This window comes from Dendrobates tinctorius, unplaced genomic scaffold (assembly GCF_039654945.1).
Source record: "Dendrobates tinctorius isolate UK_male_01 unplaced genomic scaffold, ASM3965494v1 ptg000129l, whole genome shotgun sequence".
Lineage (NCBI taxonomy): Eukaryota > Metazoa > Chordata > Amphibia > Anura > Dendrobatidae > Dendrobates > Dendrobates tinctorius.
In genome coordinates this window covers 11,915,221-11,934,007 of record NW_027361797.1, presented here as the reverse complement: position 1 = coordinate 11,934,007, position 18,787 = coordinate 11,915,221, and the positions used below count along the sequence as shown (strand labels likewise).

At 41.4% G+C, this 18,787-nt stretch overlaps 1 protein-coding gene across 2 annotated transcripts in view; it reads left to right on the top strand.

Moving 5' to 3' along the window:
- The window catches only part of USP7 (ubiquitin specific peptidase 7), a 136,547-nt gene that overhangs the window by 39,039 nt on the left and 78,721 nt on the right, over positions 1–18,787 (top strand). For both annotated transcript variants that reach the window (XM_073542831.1, XM_073542830.1), the window contains exon 2: positions 3,744–3,848. In XM_073542831.1, the coding sequence (XP_073398932.1) occupies positions 3,744–3,848 (105 nt within the window). The remainder of the gene's footprint in view (positions 1–3,743; positions 3,849–18,787) is intronic.

Genomic DNA, 18,787 nt, shown 5'->3' with positions numbered 1-18,787 from the left:
ACCCCAAAAAATGGGCGCGTAACACCATTCTATGAATTGTAATATACCTGCCAAACTAGATCCCTCATCATGTGCTCTGTAGCTCCTCTTATGTGACTGATGTAAACGGAGTCTAAGCTGGAGATTGCTACAGCAATATTAGGTCTGTGATCGCTTCTCTGGACATTGCCCTGGTTGGGGGGGTGAGGCCATGTTGGAATGTAAGGAAGAACCCGCTAATGGCTTTGTCCATGATTTGCCAGTATAAGTGGTCATGTTTAGTACTTGACTGCTATATGCATTTTTGCAATTACGTTTATGGCGTCCAAATTACAAAATGATGTAACTTTGTAAAATGCCTTGGCTATATGGGTATAGAAATCATATGGTTCCTGACTGCAAACGAGGCCTATGTAGCGTAAGCCTGCACTCATCATTCATTACCTAGAGTAGAAATGGAGCAAGACTGCATGCTTTTGCAGGACCAGTAAGCAAACTTTGTAAAAAAAAACAAACAAACACTGTCTTGGCATTTAATATATCTCCATAGGAATATCCCTAGACTTGTGAACTATACCAATCTAAACCATGGCTGCTCCACAAGACTTCATGCAAGGAATCTGTAGAACCAATCTGTGAAACAGATAATTTCAGGAGACCCCACTTAAGGGGAATCTGACGGCAGGGTTTTGTCCCCCAAACTATTACCGTATATGCATATGTGACACTTTCAAATACACGTCCAGAAGTACCTTTACATGGCTAGTCTGCTACTACCTTACTGAGAAATCAGCATTTGATTTGATATGCAAATAAGGCTCAAGGGCTATGGTAGATCTGAAGCCTCTGTCAATGTATTCTGTGCCTCCTCCTACATGACTGATGACTCCTTTGCCTGAAGTCGCATAGCATAGAGACTGTCAGTCAAGTAGGAGGAGGCAGGGAATGGAGCAGAAGTGACAGAGGCTTCAGATCTACCATAGCTCTTCAGCCTCATTTGCATATGAATTCAAGCACTGATCTCTCAGTAATGGAGGAATGGACTGGCCATGTAAAGTACTGCTGGACTTGTCTTTGAAAGATCTACATGCACATATAGTCTGAGGATGAAATCCTGCTGACAGATTTTGTTTTAGTCTGGTGCTCAAATGCTTGGTTATAGGGTATTTTTGGTCATAACAAGGTATCGCCTATTCATAGGATAAATATTCTCCATTGTTCCCGAAGACATGAGCGACTGCCAGCCAATCCATGGGAGCCTCTTCCTATGATCACATAGCAGAACACCACTTTAAACATGTCTTCGTCAGTAATTAAGAATGACAGCGCTTTTTTTATACATATTTAGTAAACTGTGGCTTTTTAGACTTCTGTTCATGTTCTAAGCTCCACATTTCTTGCCCTGTGGAGGGTTAGCTGCCAGTCTGCCTCTTTGTAACCCTTCACTAGCTTGGATAGAAGTATTAAGCAATGGTCACACAATCAGTATTTGGTCAGTATTTTTTTGCTATGGCTTTCATTGTATCAAAAAACGCACGGGGGCACCACTGACACGGGATCTAAACCCGACCCATACAAATGTATAACACTGTAAAGAAAGAAGGAAAGGAATGGGCCAAAAAAGGGATCACCTGAGGCAGGATTTCAGCACCAAAAAATCAACTATCTTTAATAAGACACATGAGACAAGCACATAAACAGTTAAAAACATTAAAATCCGTCACATGTGACATACAAAAGTCATTAGGTTCAGAATAGAACCAAAATCTCATAGCTATAACACTCCACAAAGAATAATTATGACCTAGAGAAAAAGACCTTTTAACCATATAAATAGCATACCATAGTAAGAACACCTTGCTGATACAGTTGATGTTATAACCTTATGCACATTATATACATATAGAAGCGGAGTAAAATAACTCTATGGTTAAATATTGCTAGAGACAAATACAGCATTTCTTATATGCAAACAAGGAGAGGGCATATAAAGCATGTGACCAAAATAACTTGCTCCCATAAGAAATCCCTGGTCCTTAACATAGTTTAGCGAGTTCAGATACAGAGTTATAGAAACATGGATTCAATTGTCCCTGAATGCCACACCATTGTCGACGAAGCCACAATCAGTGGCGACACGCCTCGGGTCTCTGCTGTCTCAGGCTTCACGCCACACGCCACATTACCGTATGTCACGTGTGACGGATTTTAATGTTAACTGTTTATGTGCTTGTCTCATGTCTTATTAAAGATTGTTGATTTTTTGGTGCTGAAATCCTGCCCCAGGTGATCCCTTTTTTGGCCCATTCCTTTCATTCTTTCTTTACAGAGTGATATTTTCTTTGTGAAAGTCAATGATAGAACATTTGAGATGAAAGTGTTCTTATCGATGACTGAAAAATATTTAGAATTTAGAGTCCTCAGGGTTGATACTTTTTAATGGTTCACTGAAAAGATGGTAACACATTGCAAGCTTTCCAGACTATGCAGGTCTCTTCATCAGGCATTGACTAATACAAATTCTGAAGAGTCACATATTTATGCACAAGACAGCACTGAAATAATGTGGTGGATAAGACAAGTGATGTGGATCGGTCTGCCCAGTTATCATATGGAGAATGTGACCCGCATAAATCTAGTTTGAAAGGTTGTTTCTTGTCTCCTGGTTATAGAGATACATGTCATCTAATGCATGATAAGCGATTGCTGTTCTTAAGATTTAGAATGTTTGCTGCCTTCTAATTTCTCTGGTCGCTGTATCTACACATTCAGCATTTGGTTAGAATTTAGCTTTATATTTTGCATCTAATGCAAATGAATGGAGTATTTGCTAACTTATTTATACCTTGTAGAAAAGATCTGTCTGGTCATTTTCTTAGTTTCTGCAGGAGAAATCTCTGTTAAGTTGTCGCTATTCCTGAACACTATTTTGAAGTTAAATGTTTATGAAAAATGCCTTTGCTTAGGCCTGTTTCACACATCCATTTTTCCCAATCAGTCAAAATCCACCGTTTTGCAAAAAAAAAAAAAAAACGGATCCGCCATTTTTCTTGGCGGATCCGTTTTTTTCCTCATTGACTTGTATTAACGGCGGATCTTGACGGATGGTCATCTGTTCGATCCGTTTTTTTACGGATCCGCCAAGATTTTGCCGGCCGCTGAGCGGACAGGACAGACAATGAAATGTTTTTTCCCCGGCCGGATCTGCATTTTCCATTGCGCATGCCCGGGAGAAATGCCTGTGTCGGAAATTTAACGCTAAACTCAGTTCTGGCGTCTGAAAAAAATAAAAAAATTCCCCCCCCCCCCCCCTCGGGCAGCGGTTCCTTCAACGGATCCGTTAAAACAACGGTCCGTTGCCAAATGTTGTGGTCAGTACAGGAAAAGATCCGTTGTCTGCCATTTTAGTGGATTTTAACTGACGAAAAAAACTGATGTGTGAAACAGGCCTTAGGAGCAGCACTATAATTGACTCCCAAACGCCCGCCGTCCACCCACTGTAATCAGAGTCAGGCTGCATTTACAGGTCGGCGGTTCATGGTCTGTCTCTCCCGGTCTGTGTATTAGCTGCAATGGCAGACTGACTGCGGCTCTCCTGACCTGATGTTAGCTTCATACCGACACAAATGAGGCCGCTAGTGCGAGTCGGGAGACGCACAGTGCACCGATCAGGAAACATGGACGTGTGAATATGGCCTAAAGCCCAGATTACCGATGACCAACAGCAATAATCTTTTTTTTTTTCTTTTTTTTTTCTTTTTAAGCTGGAGATGCTGATGACCCTCCAAGAATCACACCTAATCCTGTAATAAATGGCAATGTTGCTATGGCAGACGGCCACAATAACACAGAAGAAGATATGGAAGACGGTAAGTTATGTACATGATGCACTAATATTGTTTCTGCCAAACCCCTTTCCCGGTGATATAAGTAGTGAAGGAACTCCACTTAATGGGCTTGTTCACACTGTGTGGTCGGTCTGAATGCTGTCCGTGAAAAGAACGTGCAGCACTTGGACCAATGTTATTGAGCGGTGCTGTACAGATGAGCGTTTTTTCCCACTGACTGAATTTGGCAGTATATTCCAAGTCCATGGGTGCGTGGAAAAATCAGATACTGTATAGTATAGCATCAGTTTTACGGATACATTGCAATTCTGTAACATGAAACTATGTATGGTCCTGTTAATGATTAATAGCTGCTGCTGTAAAAAAGATTGTGTACAGACAAGTGAAAAAAAAATGACCCCACTTTTCTCAATGAAACTGACCGATTTTCTTTCTTAAATGCCTGTGTAAACCTACCCAATGGGTAAAGACAACGTATTCTGAGTATCTATAGTGAGTCCAGGAATGTCCAATTCGCTCTTATGAATACTTTTCTGTTTCTGGTTTTATGAAATTCCACACTATATTGCAAGTATGTGCTTAAAGGGAACCTGTCACCCCCCCCCCCCCAGAACGTATATGACCTATTAATATGGGCATACAGGTAATAGAAATGTTACACTAGTCCTACCTGTATGCCTCATATTAATGGTGTTGTTGTGGAGAAATGTTATATTCTTATATTCTTTCCTTATGTTAATGATTTCTTCGGTGCCTGGACGAAATCCCTGCCTTCATGTCTATATTGTAATATTCCCCCGTACCATCAGCATCGGATGTGGGCCCGGAATCTTGCTACTGCACTCCCTCCACAATATGTACCTCTTCTTCCCTTCTCACTGCATTAAGAGCTGTTTTGCACTGGCGAGTCACTGTGACCTCCAGCTTGTGCACTAGAGGTGCTCTCCCCACTTCCTCCATACAGAGTCATCACTAGGAACCATGTGTACATAGCAATGACTATGCAGGGAGGAAGTGGGGACAGCACCTTTATTGGCGCACACACCGGAGGTCATTGGAGCGAAAGCCACCTGCGCAGAACATCCCTGAATGCGGCGCCCAAAGAAGGGAGGAAGAGGTATGGAATTTTGAGGGCGTGCTGGGAGCGGGATTCTGGGGCTGTAATAGGCGTGCATGGATAGTATTACAATGAAAACAGGAGGCAGGAATTTCTTCAGACACCGCACATCCCGGAGCCTGGAAAAAAATCATAAGATTTCTCAACAACAAGACTGTTAATATGAGACATACAGGTAGGACTGGTATAGCATTTCTGTTACCTGTATGCCCATATTAGTAGGTCATATACGTCCGGGGGTGTGAACGATTCCCTTTTTAAAAAAAAAAAAAAAAGAGGCCACATTTTTTACATTGTTCTGGTCACATGTGGGCTCTATCACTGTTTTTTTGTGAAATCATATATAAAATTTATTGTATGATATTATAACATTATTTTAACGGTTTTCTGACTACTGTTTTATTGGACTTATCCTATTGAAAAGAACAAGAGCTGATCTGCAGTACCCAGCAGTGGGCATAAACGCTGTGCTGTTTACATCCGGCCACGGTTGATTGCTTGAGATGCCACAATATAATAATTACCAGCCTCTCTGTGTTACGCACTTTGTAATAAGGGGTTATGTAATAGAGATTGGATTTTTTTTTTTAATGAAAACTATATTTTTCTTAAATTACCATATAAAGGTAGTGGACAGCCCCTTTAAAAATTTGTATGGAAAAATTTATAAAAATGTTAATGCAGTATTGGAATACATGTATTTATATAAACGTTACAAAGCAACAAACAGTTATGCTCAAAATTATACATACCCCGGCAGAATTTTTGCTTTCTTGGCCTTTTTTCAACTTTTTCTCCACTCATAGTTAGTGGTTGAGTGAAGCCATTTATTGTCAAACTATGTTTTCTCTTTTTTAAATCATGATGACAACCCAAAACATCCAAATGACCCTGATCAAATGTTTACATACCCAATTTTCTTAATACCATGTATTGCCCCCTCTAACATCAATGACAGCTTGAAGTCTTTTGTGGTAGTTGTGGTGAAGTTCTTTATTTTCTTAGATGGTAAAGCTGCCCACTCTTCTTGGCACAAAGCCTCCAGTTCCGGGAAATTCCTGGGCTGTCTTGCATGAACTTATCACTTGAGATCTCCCCAGAGTGGCTCAATGATATTGAGGGCAGGAGACTGAGAGGGCCACTCACTTTGTTCTGCTGTAGCCAATGACAGGTCGACTTGGCTTTGTGTTTTGGATCATTCTCATGTTGGAACGTCCAAGTACGTCCCATGCGCAGGTTCTGGGCTGATGATTGCAAGTTTGCCTCCATTATTTGCTGGTAACGTGCTGCATTCATCTTTCCTTCAACTTTGACCTAGTTTCCTGTGCCTTTTGTAGCTCACATATCCCCAAAACATCAGCGATCCACCTCTGTGCTTTACAGTAGGAATGGTGTTCTTTTCATCATAGGCCTTGTTGACCTCTCTCCAAATGTTACATTTATGGTTGTAGCCAAGAAGTTAAATTTTGGTCTCATCACTCCAAATTACCTTGTTCCATAAGTTTTGAGGCTTATCTCTGTTCTGTTTTGCTTATTGTAGGTGAGATACTTTATGGCATTTGCCTTCTTATGGTGACTCGACCATGCAGCCCATTTTTCTTCAAGTGCCTCCTTATTGTTCATCTTGAAACAGCCACACTGTTAGTTTTCAGAGAGTCCAGTATTTCACCTGATGTTGTTTGTGGGTTTTTCTTTGCATCCCAAACAATTTTCCAGACAGTTGTGGATAAAATTTTTGTTGGTCTATCTGACCGTGGTTTTGTTTTTACAGAGCCCTGATTTTCCATTTGTTAATCACAGACTGAATGCTGCTGACTGGCATTATCAATTCCTTGGATATCTTTTTGTATTCCTTTCCTGTTTTATACAGTTCAACTACCCTTTCCCGTAGATCTGTTGACAATTCTTTTGCTCTCCCCATGACTCACAATCCAGAAACGTCAGTGGCTGGATGAAAGATGCAAGAGTCTGTCTGGATCATAGAAACTCACTCAGCTTTTATGCACAAACACTGCAAACACTGAGCAAACAGGTCACAGGTGAGGATGTTACCTTTAGTAGCCATTCAAAACCATTTGTGTCAACTTCTGTGCATGTTATCAAGCCAAAATCACCAGGGTATATAAACTTTTGATCAGGGTTATTTGGATGTTTTGGGTTGTCATTATGACTTAAAAAGAGAAAACACAGTAGTTTGACAATAAATGGCTTCACCCAACCATTAACCTGAGTGGAGAAAAAGTTTTGGTGTTATCATTCATATTCTCTGGAAAATGGACGAGAAAGCAAAAATTCTGCCCTGGGGATGTAAACTGTTAAGCACAACTGTATACACAACCACAACAATTTTTCTTTAGGACTAACTAGGATAATTTGTGTCTACAGTTCTGTTTAAAAGTTTAAGCAGGTGTGAAAAAAAATTCAAGGTAAGAAAAAAAAGTGTTAATAGTTTTTCATGAATTAGCAAAATGCAAAGTGAACAAAAATAAGTTTGCATCACATGAATATTTCGTGTAATCATCACCCTTTGCCTTCAGAACAGCATCAATGCATCAATTCTTCTAAGTACACTTGCACAAAGTTTTTGAAGGAGCGCATCAGGAAGGTTGTTCAGAATCTTGGATGTAACCACAGATTTTCTACTGTAATTCATGTAATCCCAGACACTCTAAAGTGAAGGTAGCTTCAGTTCTAGAGCTTTTTTCTTAATGCTGAAGATGGTTCTTTAACCCCTTTCCGATGTTAAGTGTAATAGTACGCCCACATCGGAATCCCTCCATTTGATGTGGGCTCCGGCACATGTCAGCTGTTTTGAACAGCTGACATGTGCCTCTAACAGCAGCGGGTGGAATCGCCATCCACCCGCAGCTGTTAACCTGTTAAATGCCGCTGTCAATATCTGACAGCGGCATTTAACTCACACTTCCTGTAAGCGAGCCGGAAATCCCGCCCATCGGTGACCCAGTCACATGATCACGAGTCACCGATGGGTTGTCATAACAACCAGAGGTCTCCAGCAGGCCTCTATGGTTGTCATAGCCGGATTGCTATGAGTGCCGCCCAGTGGTCGACGCTCATAGCAAGTGAGCATTTTTGCTACATACAGGTGATCTGATCATCGCCTGCATGTAGCAGAGCGATCAGACCACAGCAGGTTCTAGTCTCCCATGGAGACTATTGAATCATGCAAAAAGTAAAAAAAAAAAAAAGTTTTAAAAATAAAAAATGTAATGGTTCAAATCGCCCTCCTTTCGCCCCATTCAAAATAAAACAATAAAAAACAAACAAAAAAAAAACAAACACATATTTGATATCGCCTCATTCGGAATTGCCTGATCTATCAATATAAAAGAATAATTAACTTGATTGGTAAGCGGCGTAATGAGAAGCAAAAATAAAACCACAGGTACCTTTTTTGGTCACCACGACATTGCAATAAAATGCAATAACGGGCGATCAAAAGATCATATATACACCAAAATGGTATCAATAAAAACATCAGCTCGGTATGCAAAAAGTAAGCCCTCACCCAACCCCAATCACGAAAAATGGAGACGTTTGTAAGTGTACAGAATTCCACTTTTTTTTTGCATTTGAACTGCTCTTGGATTTTTTCCCATTCTCCAGCCCACAATATGTTAAAACAAATCGTGTCGTTCAAAAGTGCAACTTGTCCCACAAAAAACAAGCCCTCATATGGCCTTTTTGACAAAAAAAATAAAATTATGACTCTGGGAAGGAGGGGTTAAAGGATATGCAGAATTCTTTATTTTTTTTGCGATGGGACTAAAGGTACTGTCACACTTAGCGATTCACCAGCGATCCCGACCAGCGACATAGCAGGGGTCGGGGGTCGCTACTTACCTGTCAGACAAGGCGATCCTGACGTCCTCCCGCCCGCGTCGCTCGTCGGCGCCACAGGAAGCCGCCGACGAGAAACTGTCCAGGACGTTCTCGAGTGGTCGGAGGTAAGTATTAGACACAGCGATATCGCTAGCAATATCGCTATAACATCACAAAATCAGTGACATTATAGCGATATTGCTAGCGATATCACTTAGTGTGACAGGCCCTTAAGAACTTACCAGCAGGTATTTGCTAGCTGCCTGCCTGCGCTGTCTTGTGACTATTTTCCACCTCATGGCAAATCTTTTGCTTTTGGCGGTGTCATGTTATTAGAGCACTTTTCTCTTCTGCTCTGTTCTGTCGACAAGGTATCACTGCTGACATCATTCTGATTGATAAATAACTGATAAATATTTTTTATTCATTTTATTGTGCATTTTGTGCATATATGGGTGTGACCGCCCTCTTTCTGAGCTGGGAAAACCATCCTGTCTGGCCTAAGCTTTTACTAGTGGTTCAGTCGCTCGATCCTTGTTCATATTCACGTCACTTGGCAAATGAAAAGGTTTTAAATACTAGAGTAGGGACTGTCCCACAAGGGTTGCGTGACGTGGCGGGATGGCTTGTACGTTATTTTGATCAAAATTGTTTACCAAATACCCTTATTTTTATTATTATTATTATTATTATTATTATTATTATTATTATTATTATTATTATTATTATTATTATTATTATTATTATCTTTATGCATTATTTGCAGTTTATTTTTTACTTTTTAGTTCAGGATATTTGTGTTTTTTGCTTTTTGTTTTCTATCATTCTGATTGATGGCCTCCTCTCCACCACCTAACTGCAGGGAGCCAGCTGTCAATCAGGTAGTGATGCCCCATCAACAGAGGAAACTGAAAGAGAGAGCTGTTCTGTTGACATGAGGCCAGAGAATTGTCTGTTCTGTCATGCGTCACGTCAGATAAGTTATCAACTGTCTGGGCCTGTAACTTCTTAGCACCATAGCAGAAAAAAGAGTTCCCGATAACCCTTTAGTGACATTGGGGTTGTTGTCCTAATGTAGAGTAAATTTGGAGCCAATTAGACCACTCACCTGACCAGACTTCTCCCAATAGTAGATGGCTTTAGTTGGTTGCTGACAGTTCCGAGCTGCTGGCGCTGCTGGACATCTGCCTATTTCAAAGGGAAGTATGCATGATGTGGCTTTCATCTGCACTGTTTCCTTGGCTGACCACGGTGTCTCCAATACTCTAGGTTGCGGGTTTTTCTTGTACTATTCAAGCTCTTTTGAAGTAGTACATCTTAAAATTCCATCTTGCTTTGACATTTTCTCCTAGGAGAGACCTTGCTGATGCAGTATTATTACCTTGTGCCTTGTCTCTGTGTTCAATTTTGCCATAATGTGTGACCTGTGACATAATGTGATCATTTTTCACATTTTCGGCTTTGTAAAAAAATTCCTGACCCAATTTTAAGCCTCCTTACACAGCTGTTAGTCTCAACCCACATATGATTATCATTAACCAAATATACTAAGCAGGTGATAATCGTACACCTGACTGTAATCGTACAAAATCTCTAACTTTGTGCAATTGTACTTAGAAGAATCAAAGCTGCTAAAGGCAAAGGGTGGTCCCATCAAAAGTTAATGTAGATTTATTTTTTGTTCATTGACTTTTTAATTTAATTGATGAAAATAAACTTGATTTCCTTGTACTTCAGTGAGGCACCCGAGAAATAAACCATTAGGGTATGTGCACACGCTGCGTTTTTGGCCGCTGCGGACCCGCAGCAGTTTTAGCTGCGGTGTACAGTACCATTCAAATGAATTGTAAAAAAAAACCGCTGTGTAGACGTTGCGGAAAAATCCGCGCGGATTTGCTGCGGTTTTGAAACCGCAGAAAGAATTTGACATGTCAATTCTTTCTGCGGAATCCGCAGCGGGTTCCTATCTCCACCATTGTGGAGATGGTGAAACCGCAGGCAAAACCGCAGATAATCCGCAGCGGATTCCGCAGCGTCTGCACACACCCTTAAGTGTTCTTAATTTGCAGCACTTTTTTATGCCTTCCAAAATCTTTAGCTCCGTACTATATCTATCAAGTGTTCTTTCCAGTTACTTTATTTTTTCACAAAGCACAGCAAATGCTTATTTAATATACAGACTAAGCTCAACATAATGTCTTTTTTTGTCTTTGTCTGTCTACCCCTTTGTGTTTCCCATTTCATGTAGCATGTTGGATGGTCCTATTCTTATCTGCTAAAACTACATTTCTCAGCAGAATTCCTTCTCATTGCTGCAAACCCTCACCACCTCCACACTGTGTACTCCATGGCCAGCCCCACATCCCTCAGATAGCATCAAGCTAATCAAAGAAGTAGAATTCACTTTTGTTTCTGTACACTCTGCTCCTGTGCAGTGTTCTGCCTGATAATCCTTTGCCATATGCATTAGCATAGCACCACTAGATCACTGATCTGTCAGCAGTGGTCAACAAAAACTACTCAGCTTGGCCTAAAAATTACAAACTTTGAGGAGTGCAGGAGAGTTCAGCTCTGAGAAAAAAACAGCTGACAGTGATGTAAAACTGCACGTGCTGCCCGCACCTCCTCCCCCAGCGTTTTTTTCCTACCTCACAACCGGAATTTTACAGTTTTGTTTTGAGGGGTTTGCATCATTAGTATAAAGAACATGCCTACAACTCTGAACATTTGATTTTCGTTTTATCGTGAAGCAAATGACAAAACAAAATAACTGAAGACTTCAGTGTGCATAATTATTCACCCGCTTAAAGTTAGTACTTTGTAGAGCCTCCTTTTGCAGCAGTTACTGCTGCAAGTCACTTTGGATAAGTATGAGCTTTCCACATCTTGCCACTGGGATTTTTGGGTTTACACAAAAAACCCTATTAAAAATAAGTACAATAACATTTAATAATAACCCCTAACTAGAAATCCCTTGATGCACAAAATGTACAAAAAGGGCTATAGATATTGTGACTAGGTGTAAAAAAAACAATAGTCTAATATAATTGCCAGCAAATAATCATCTGGCCAAATAACCACCTCTGCTGGAAAACAAAGCTGCAGAGATAAGCCCTTAAGATATTTATATCTCAAAAAAAGACCCCTTAGCTCAAAAAATTGTCTTTGTCCCTGAAAAAGTGATAATCGGGTGCTCAGGAAAACATCAGTCACACTCAGCCGAAGTTTAAGGAAAGGTGATCTAGCCCTAGAGGTACACCGATCTGCTCGCCTACCTAGATGCGGAGGTTGGCACCCTAAGATAACGAGAATGGCGCCCCCCGCTCATCTGACGGCTGTTCCTCCTATCTCACCCTATAAGATGATAGTTAGAGTCAGAAGGCCAGATGGCCTGTATACACTGTGACAAATGTATTCAGTAGTCATGGGTGAGAGCAAAATGTAATTGCAAGAGCGGTACATGTAAGTACCGTATATACTCGTGTATAAGGCCTGTTTCACACATCAGTTTTTTGGCGTCCGCCAAAGTGTGAAAAAACGGATCCGTTTCCGTTTTGCCACAAACGGATGTTACCGGATCCTTTTTGTTGACGGATCCGCTTTAGCCACTAATGCAAGTCTATGGTACAAAAAAAACGGATCCGCCAAAAAAAATGGCGGATTCGTTTTTTTTTAACGGAAACCGACGGATTTTAACGGACGTCAGAAAACGGAAGTGTGATCCACCTCTAAGCCGACCCGAGTATAAGCCAAGCCCCACCTAATTTTGCCACAAAAAACTGGGAAAACTTATTGACTCGTGTGTAAGCCTAGGGTGGAAAATGCAGCAGCTACTGGTAAATTTCAAAAATAAAGATACCAATAAAAGTAAAATTAATTGAGACATCAGTAGGTTAAATGTTTTTGAATATCCATATTGAATCAGGAGCCCCATATAATGCTTCATACAGTTCATGATGTCCCCATAAGATGCTCCATACAAAATACACCCCATATAATGCTGCACAAAGGTTAATAATGGCTCCATAAGATGCTCCATATGCTGCTCCATAAAGGTTATGCCCCCTTAAGATGCTCCATAGATTATGCTCCATATGCTGCTCCATATATTATGCCACCATATGCCGCTGCTGCAAATAAAAAAAAAAAAAAGACATACTCACATCTCCGTCGCTGGGGCCAGGTGCCGGGGCCCTGAGCAGGCGAGGACAGGTGCCAGTGTCACCGCTGGCTCAGGGCCCCGGCACCAGCGATATTCACCTTTCATCGCTTCGCGCCGCTCTCTCTCTTCTGGGACCTCTATAAGTGATGTTCAGGCAGAGGGCGCGGCGTGCACTGACTACGTCACCGAGCCCTCTGACCTGAACATCACTGATAGAGGACGCGGAGGGCAGAGTAGCTTGCAGCGATGGACAGGTGAATATCGCATATAATTACCCCCTCCTGGTGCGGTCTCTGCAGCCCCCCTGCTTCTCCTGGTCTCAGGCTCCTGCCTTCAGCGGTCATGGGGTACCGCTCATTAAAGTCATGAATATGTGCACTTTTGTGACTGAGCGGTACCACGTGACCGCTGAAGGAAGGAGCCTGAGACCGGGAGAAGCGGTTGGGCTGCAGAGACGCGCCAGGAGGGGGAAAGTATGATCTGACACCCCCGCTTCCCCTGCCCCGCCGACCCCCTGGCATATGACTCGTGTATAAGCCGAGAAAGTTGGGGGAGGGGGGGACTTTCAGCCCAAAAAAAGGCTGGAAATCTCTGCTTATACGCGAATGTATACGGTAATTATAAATGTGTGAGAAAAAGAACTACTCTCAGCAAAATGTGCCAAAAAATAATAAATCAATATGCAGTGGTCACTAGTAATGATAGGGGACACAGACTGTCAGTGTCAAGAGTTCAACAACACACCCTATAAATATAACAAACCCCAACTTGATACAAGGGGGATTTAAACCATGGGGACAAAGTATGATGCTAATGGGGATTATCAGACTCTCAACCAAGAACAAATGGATATAAGGTAATGATGCACACCTATGTATCACAATGAATAAAGCTAGATGAATCACAGGACAAAAATAATCTAGGAATATAGTTATAATGATCTGTCCACATGCGGTAATACATATAGGTGACTGTGACCAAAGTACACACCTATGTACCACAATAAGTCATAATAGATGAATCACAGGGACTAAAACCATCCTAAAAATTCACTTGTACTTATCTGACCACATGTGGTATTTCACATACAGTAGGTGGTAGAGAACAAGATAGATGATAGGCTCCCAGATGGAATCAGCAGACTCTTAACGCGTTTCCCCCTGGACGGGTTCATCAGGAGAGATCGATAACATGTCAGTGAAGAGATGTCCATAAGATGAGGCTGCACCTAAAGCAAGGCCGCCCCCTCCTTAAATACCTAATGAGGCACCTGCATTGAAAGGATCATTTCCTGTTTCAAGCCTCAATAGATATTGGGTGTAATAAACACGCCAAGAGACCAAGCATACACACACACACACACACACACACACACACACACACACACACACACACAGCCATTATCATGGCGGCATGTCTTAGAATCCAAACTGCCCATACCATGTAGAGACGCTAGATGTACGTGTCACATGATCGGACTAACACACACCAGACCAAGGCGTACTGCGCACTGGGAGTTTTGCCCATTCCTCAAGGCAAAACTACTTCAGGTTTGATGATTTCCTCTGGTAAACAGCAATTTTCAAGTCTGACCTTAGATTCTCAATAGAGTTAAGGCTTGGACTAAACCACTTAAAAACATTTACACTTTTCCCATTTAAACCACTCAAGTGTTGTTTTAGGAGTATGCTTTGGATCATTGTCTTGTTTGAAGGTGAACCGCCGTCGCGGTCTTAATTCACTGACAGACTGAAACAGGTTTTGCTCATGAATATCCCTGTATTTCGCACCATTCGTCTTCCCCTCAACTTGGACCATTTTTCCAGTCCCTGCTGCTGAAAAACCCCTCACAGCATGATGCTACCTTCCACGTTTCCCTGTGTCGATGGTGTTCTTGGGGTGATGAGCTGTGTTGCCAAAAAGTTACATTTTGGTCCCATTTGCCCACTACACCTTCCTCTATACATTTAGGGAGTCTCTCGTATGTCTTTTGGCAAACTCAAAACGGGCCTTAAAATGTTTGTGTGCAATTAAAGGCTTTTTTCTGTCCACCCTTTCATAAAGGCCACATATATAGCGTGTACGGCTTATTGTGATCGTATGGACCGAGACTCCAGTCTCTGCTGGGGAACTCGGCAGCTCCTTCAGGGTTGAAATCAGACCACTGTCACTTTGTGTGCTTATAACTCTGGAACGCTTCATCGGATCCCGCTGATTCTGACTTTGTTTTTTCATGACATATTGTACTTCATGTCGGTGGTAAAATTTCTTCAATATAACTTGCATTTATTTATGGGGAAAAAAACGGAAGTATGGCGAAAACTTTGAAAATTTTGCAGTTTTCAAACTTAATTTTTATGCCCTTAAAATAGTTAATAAATAACTTTTCCCACATGTCTACTCTACATCAGCACAATTTTGGAACCCAAATTTGTTTTTGTTCGGAAGTTATAAAGGTTAAATGTTGACCAGCAATTTCCCATTTTTACAACAAAATTTACAAAACCATTTTTTTTAGAGACCACCTCACATTTGAAGTCACTTTGAGCAGTCAATATTTCATAAAATACCAAAAAGTGAGACCATTCTAAAAACTGCACCCCTCAAGGTGTTCAAAACCACATTCAAGAACTTTATTAACCCTTTAGGTACTTCACGAGAATTGAAGCAATGTGGAAGGAAAAAATTAACATTTAACTTTTTTTCCCCAAAAAATTTTTTTGGACACAATTTTTTTTATTTTGTCAAGGGTTTCAGGAGAAAATGAATTACAATATTTGTTGTGCAATTTCTCTTGAGTACACCAATACCCCATGAGTGGAGGAAGACCAATCTTTAGGCGCACGGCAGTGCTCAGAAGGGAAAGAGCGTCATTTGAGATTTTGAATGTCAAATTAGTGAAGCCTAGGCGCACTATTGTTGAGGGTTAATCTATTTATAGTCGGGTGCAATGCCAGTGGCAGGTAAAATGGACAAACGCTACCTACAATGGTACTTTTTCTTGTGTTGAATGTCAAATTGGCTGCAATCGAGAGTGGACTACATGTCGCGTTTGGAGAGGCCCTGATGTACAGTACAGACCAAAAGTTTGGACACACCTCATTCAAAGAATCTTCTTTATTTTCATGACTATGAAAATTGTAGATTCACTCTGAAGGCATCAAAACTATGAACACACACATGTGGAATTATATAATCAGCAAAAAAGTGTGAAACAACTGAAAATACTGTGTGTCTTATATTCTAGGTTCTTCAAAGTAGCCACCTTTTGCTTTGATTACTGCTTTGCACACTCTTGGCATTCTCTTGATGAGCTTCAAGAGGTAGTCACCGGAAATGGTTTTCACTTCACAGGTGTGCCCTGTCAGGTTTAATAAGTGGGATTTCTTGCCTTATAAATGGGGTTGGGACCATCATTTGTGTTGTGCAGAAGTCTGGTGGATACACAGCTGATATTCCTACTGAATAGACTGTTAGAATTTGTATTATGGCAAGAAAAAAGCAGCTAAGTAAAGAAAAACGAGTGGCCAAATTTACTTTAAGAAATTAAGGGGTCAGTCAGTTTGGAAATTTGGGAAGACTTTGAAAGTGTCCCCAAGTGCCGTGGCAAAAACCATCAAGCGCTACAAAGAAACTGGCTCACATGAGGACCGCCCCAGGAAAGGAAGACCAAGAGTCACCTCTGCTGCGGAGAATAAGTTCATCCGAGTCACCAGCCTCAGAAATCGCAGGTTAAAAAGCAGCTCAGATTAGAGACCAGGTCAATGCCACACAGAGTTCTAGCAGCAGACATCTCTCTACAGCAACTGTTAAGAGGAGAATGGGGTGCTACGCCAGATGATCTGGCCTCCACAGTCACCAGACCTGAACCCAATTGAGATGGTTTGGGGTGAGCCGGACTGCAGAGTGAAGGCAAAAGGGCCAAGTGCTAAGCATCTCTGGGAACTCCTTCAAGACTGTTGGAAGACCATTTACGGTGACTACCTCCTGAAGCTCATCAAGAGAATACCAAGAGTGTGCAAAGTAGTAATCAAAGCAAAAGGTGGCTACTTTGAAGAACCTAGAATATAAGACCTATATTTTCAGTTGTTTCACACTTTTTGTTAATTATATAATTCCACATGTGTGTTCATAGTTTTGATGCCTTCAGAGTGAATCTACAATTTTTATAAGTCATGAAAATAAAGAAAACTCTTGGAATGGGTAGGTGTGTCCAAACTTTTGGTCTGTACTGTACCTAAACAGTGGAAATGGTAAAAAGAAAAGAAAAAATAATCCAGCTTACCACACTGCCCTGCTGGCAGAATCCAAATCCTGCGCACGGACCCGACTAGGCAGTCAATCAATAGTGGAAAAGAACATGAGAACATGATTAAGACCTGAGGCGTCGAAACGCGTTGTTCTGCAGTCATCCGACTGATGTGCTGTACCTGCTGGAATTTTAATGTGCATTGGCATAATAAAATGTATTTTTAATTTTTCATTTCTGGAGCTGGAATTTCTCTTTTTTCTTTTCCACTATTGATTAAACAGTGGAAACCCCCCCATAAGTGACCCCATTTTGGAACTAGACCCCCCCCCCCCAATGAACTTATCTAAATGTGTGGTGAGCACTTTGAACCCCCAAGGGCTTCACAGGAGTTTATAACATAAAGCCGTAAAATAAAAAAATCATATTTTTTCCACAAAAATGATCTTTTCATCCCCAATTTTTATTTTCCCAAGGGTAAAAGGACCCCAAAAGTTGTTGTGCAATTTGTCCTGAGTACGCAGATACCCCATATGTGGGGGTAAACCACTGTGTGGGTGCATGGCAGAGCTCAGAAGGGAAGGAGCGCAGTTTGACTTTTTCAACGCATAATTGGCTGGAATTGAGATCGGACGCCATGTCACATTTGGAGAGCCCCTGATGTGCCTAAACAGTGGAAACCCCCCCACAAGTGACACCATTTTGGAAACTAGACCCCCCCCAAGGAGCTTATCTAGATGTGTGGTGAGCACTTGGAGGTTCAAAGTGTTTCACAGAAGTTTATAACGTAGAGCCATGAAAATAAAATAATCATATTTTTTTTCCACAAAAACGATCTTTTTGCCCACAAATTTTTTTCACAAGGGTAACAGGAGAAATAGGACCCCAAAAGTTGTTGTGCAAATTGTCCTGAGTACGCTGATACCCCATATGTGGGGGGGGACCACTGTTGGGCGCATGGCAGAGCTCAAAAGGGAAGTAGTGCTGTTTTGGAATGCAGACTTTGATGGAATGGTCTGCGGGCGTCATGTTGCTTTTGGAGAGCCCCTGATGTGCCTAACCAGTGGAAACCCCCCCACAAGTGACCCCATTTTGAAAACTAGACACCCCCCCCCCCCCAAGGAGCTTATTATTATTTATTTATATAGCGCCATTAATTCCATGGTGCTGTACATGAGAAGGGGGGTTACATACAAATTATAGATATCGTTAACAGTAAACAAATTTACAATGACAGACTGGTACAGAGGGGAGAGGACCCTGTCCTTGCGGACTTTACATTCTACATATCTAGTTGTGTGGTGAGCACTTTGAACCCCCCAGTGCTTCACAGAAGTTTATAACGTAGAGCCGTGAAAATAAAAAAAATCATATTTTCATTCATATTTATTTTCACAAGGGTAACGGGAGAAATTAGACGCTAAGGCTAAGTGCACACGTACCGGAACTCTCACGGAAATTACCGCAAGAATTCCGGAATTCCATTCCACGGGAAAATCGCATTTTAAATTCCCGCGATTTTCCCGCGGAAACACTAGCATTTTGCAAGCGTATTTAGCTTGCAAAATGCTAGCGTTTTCCAAGTGATC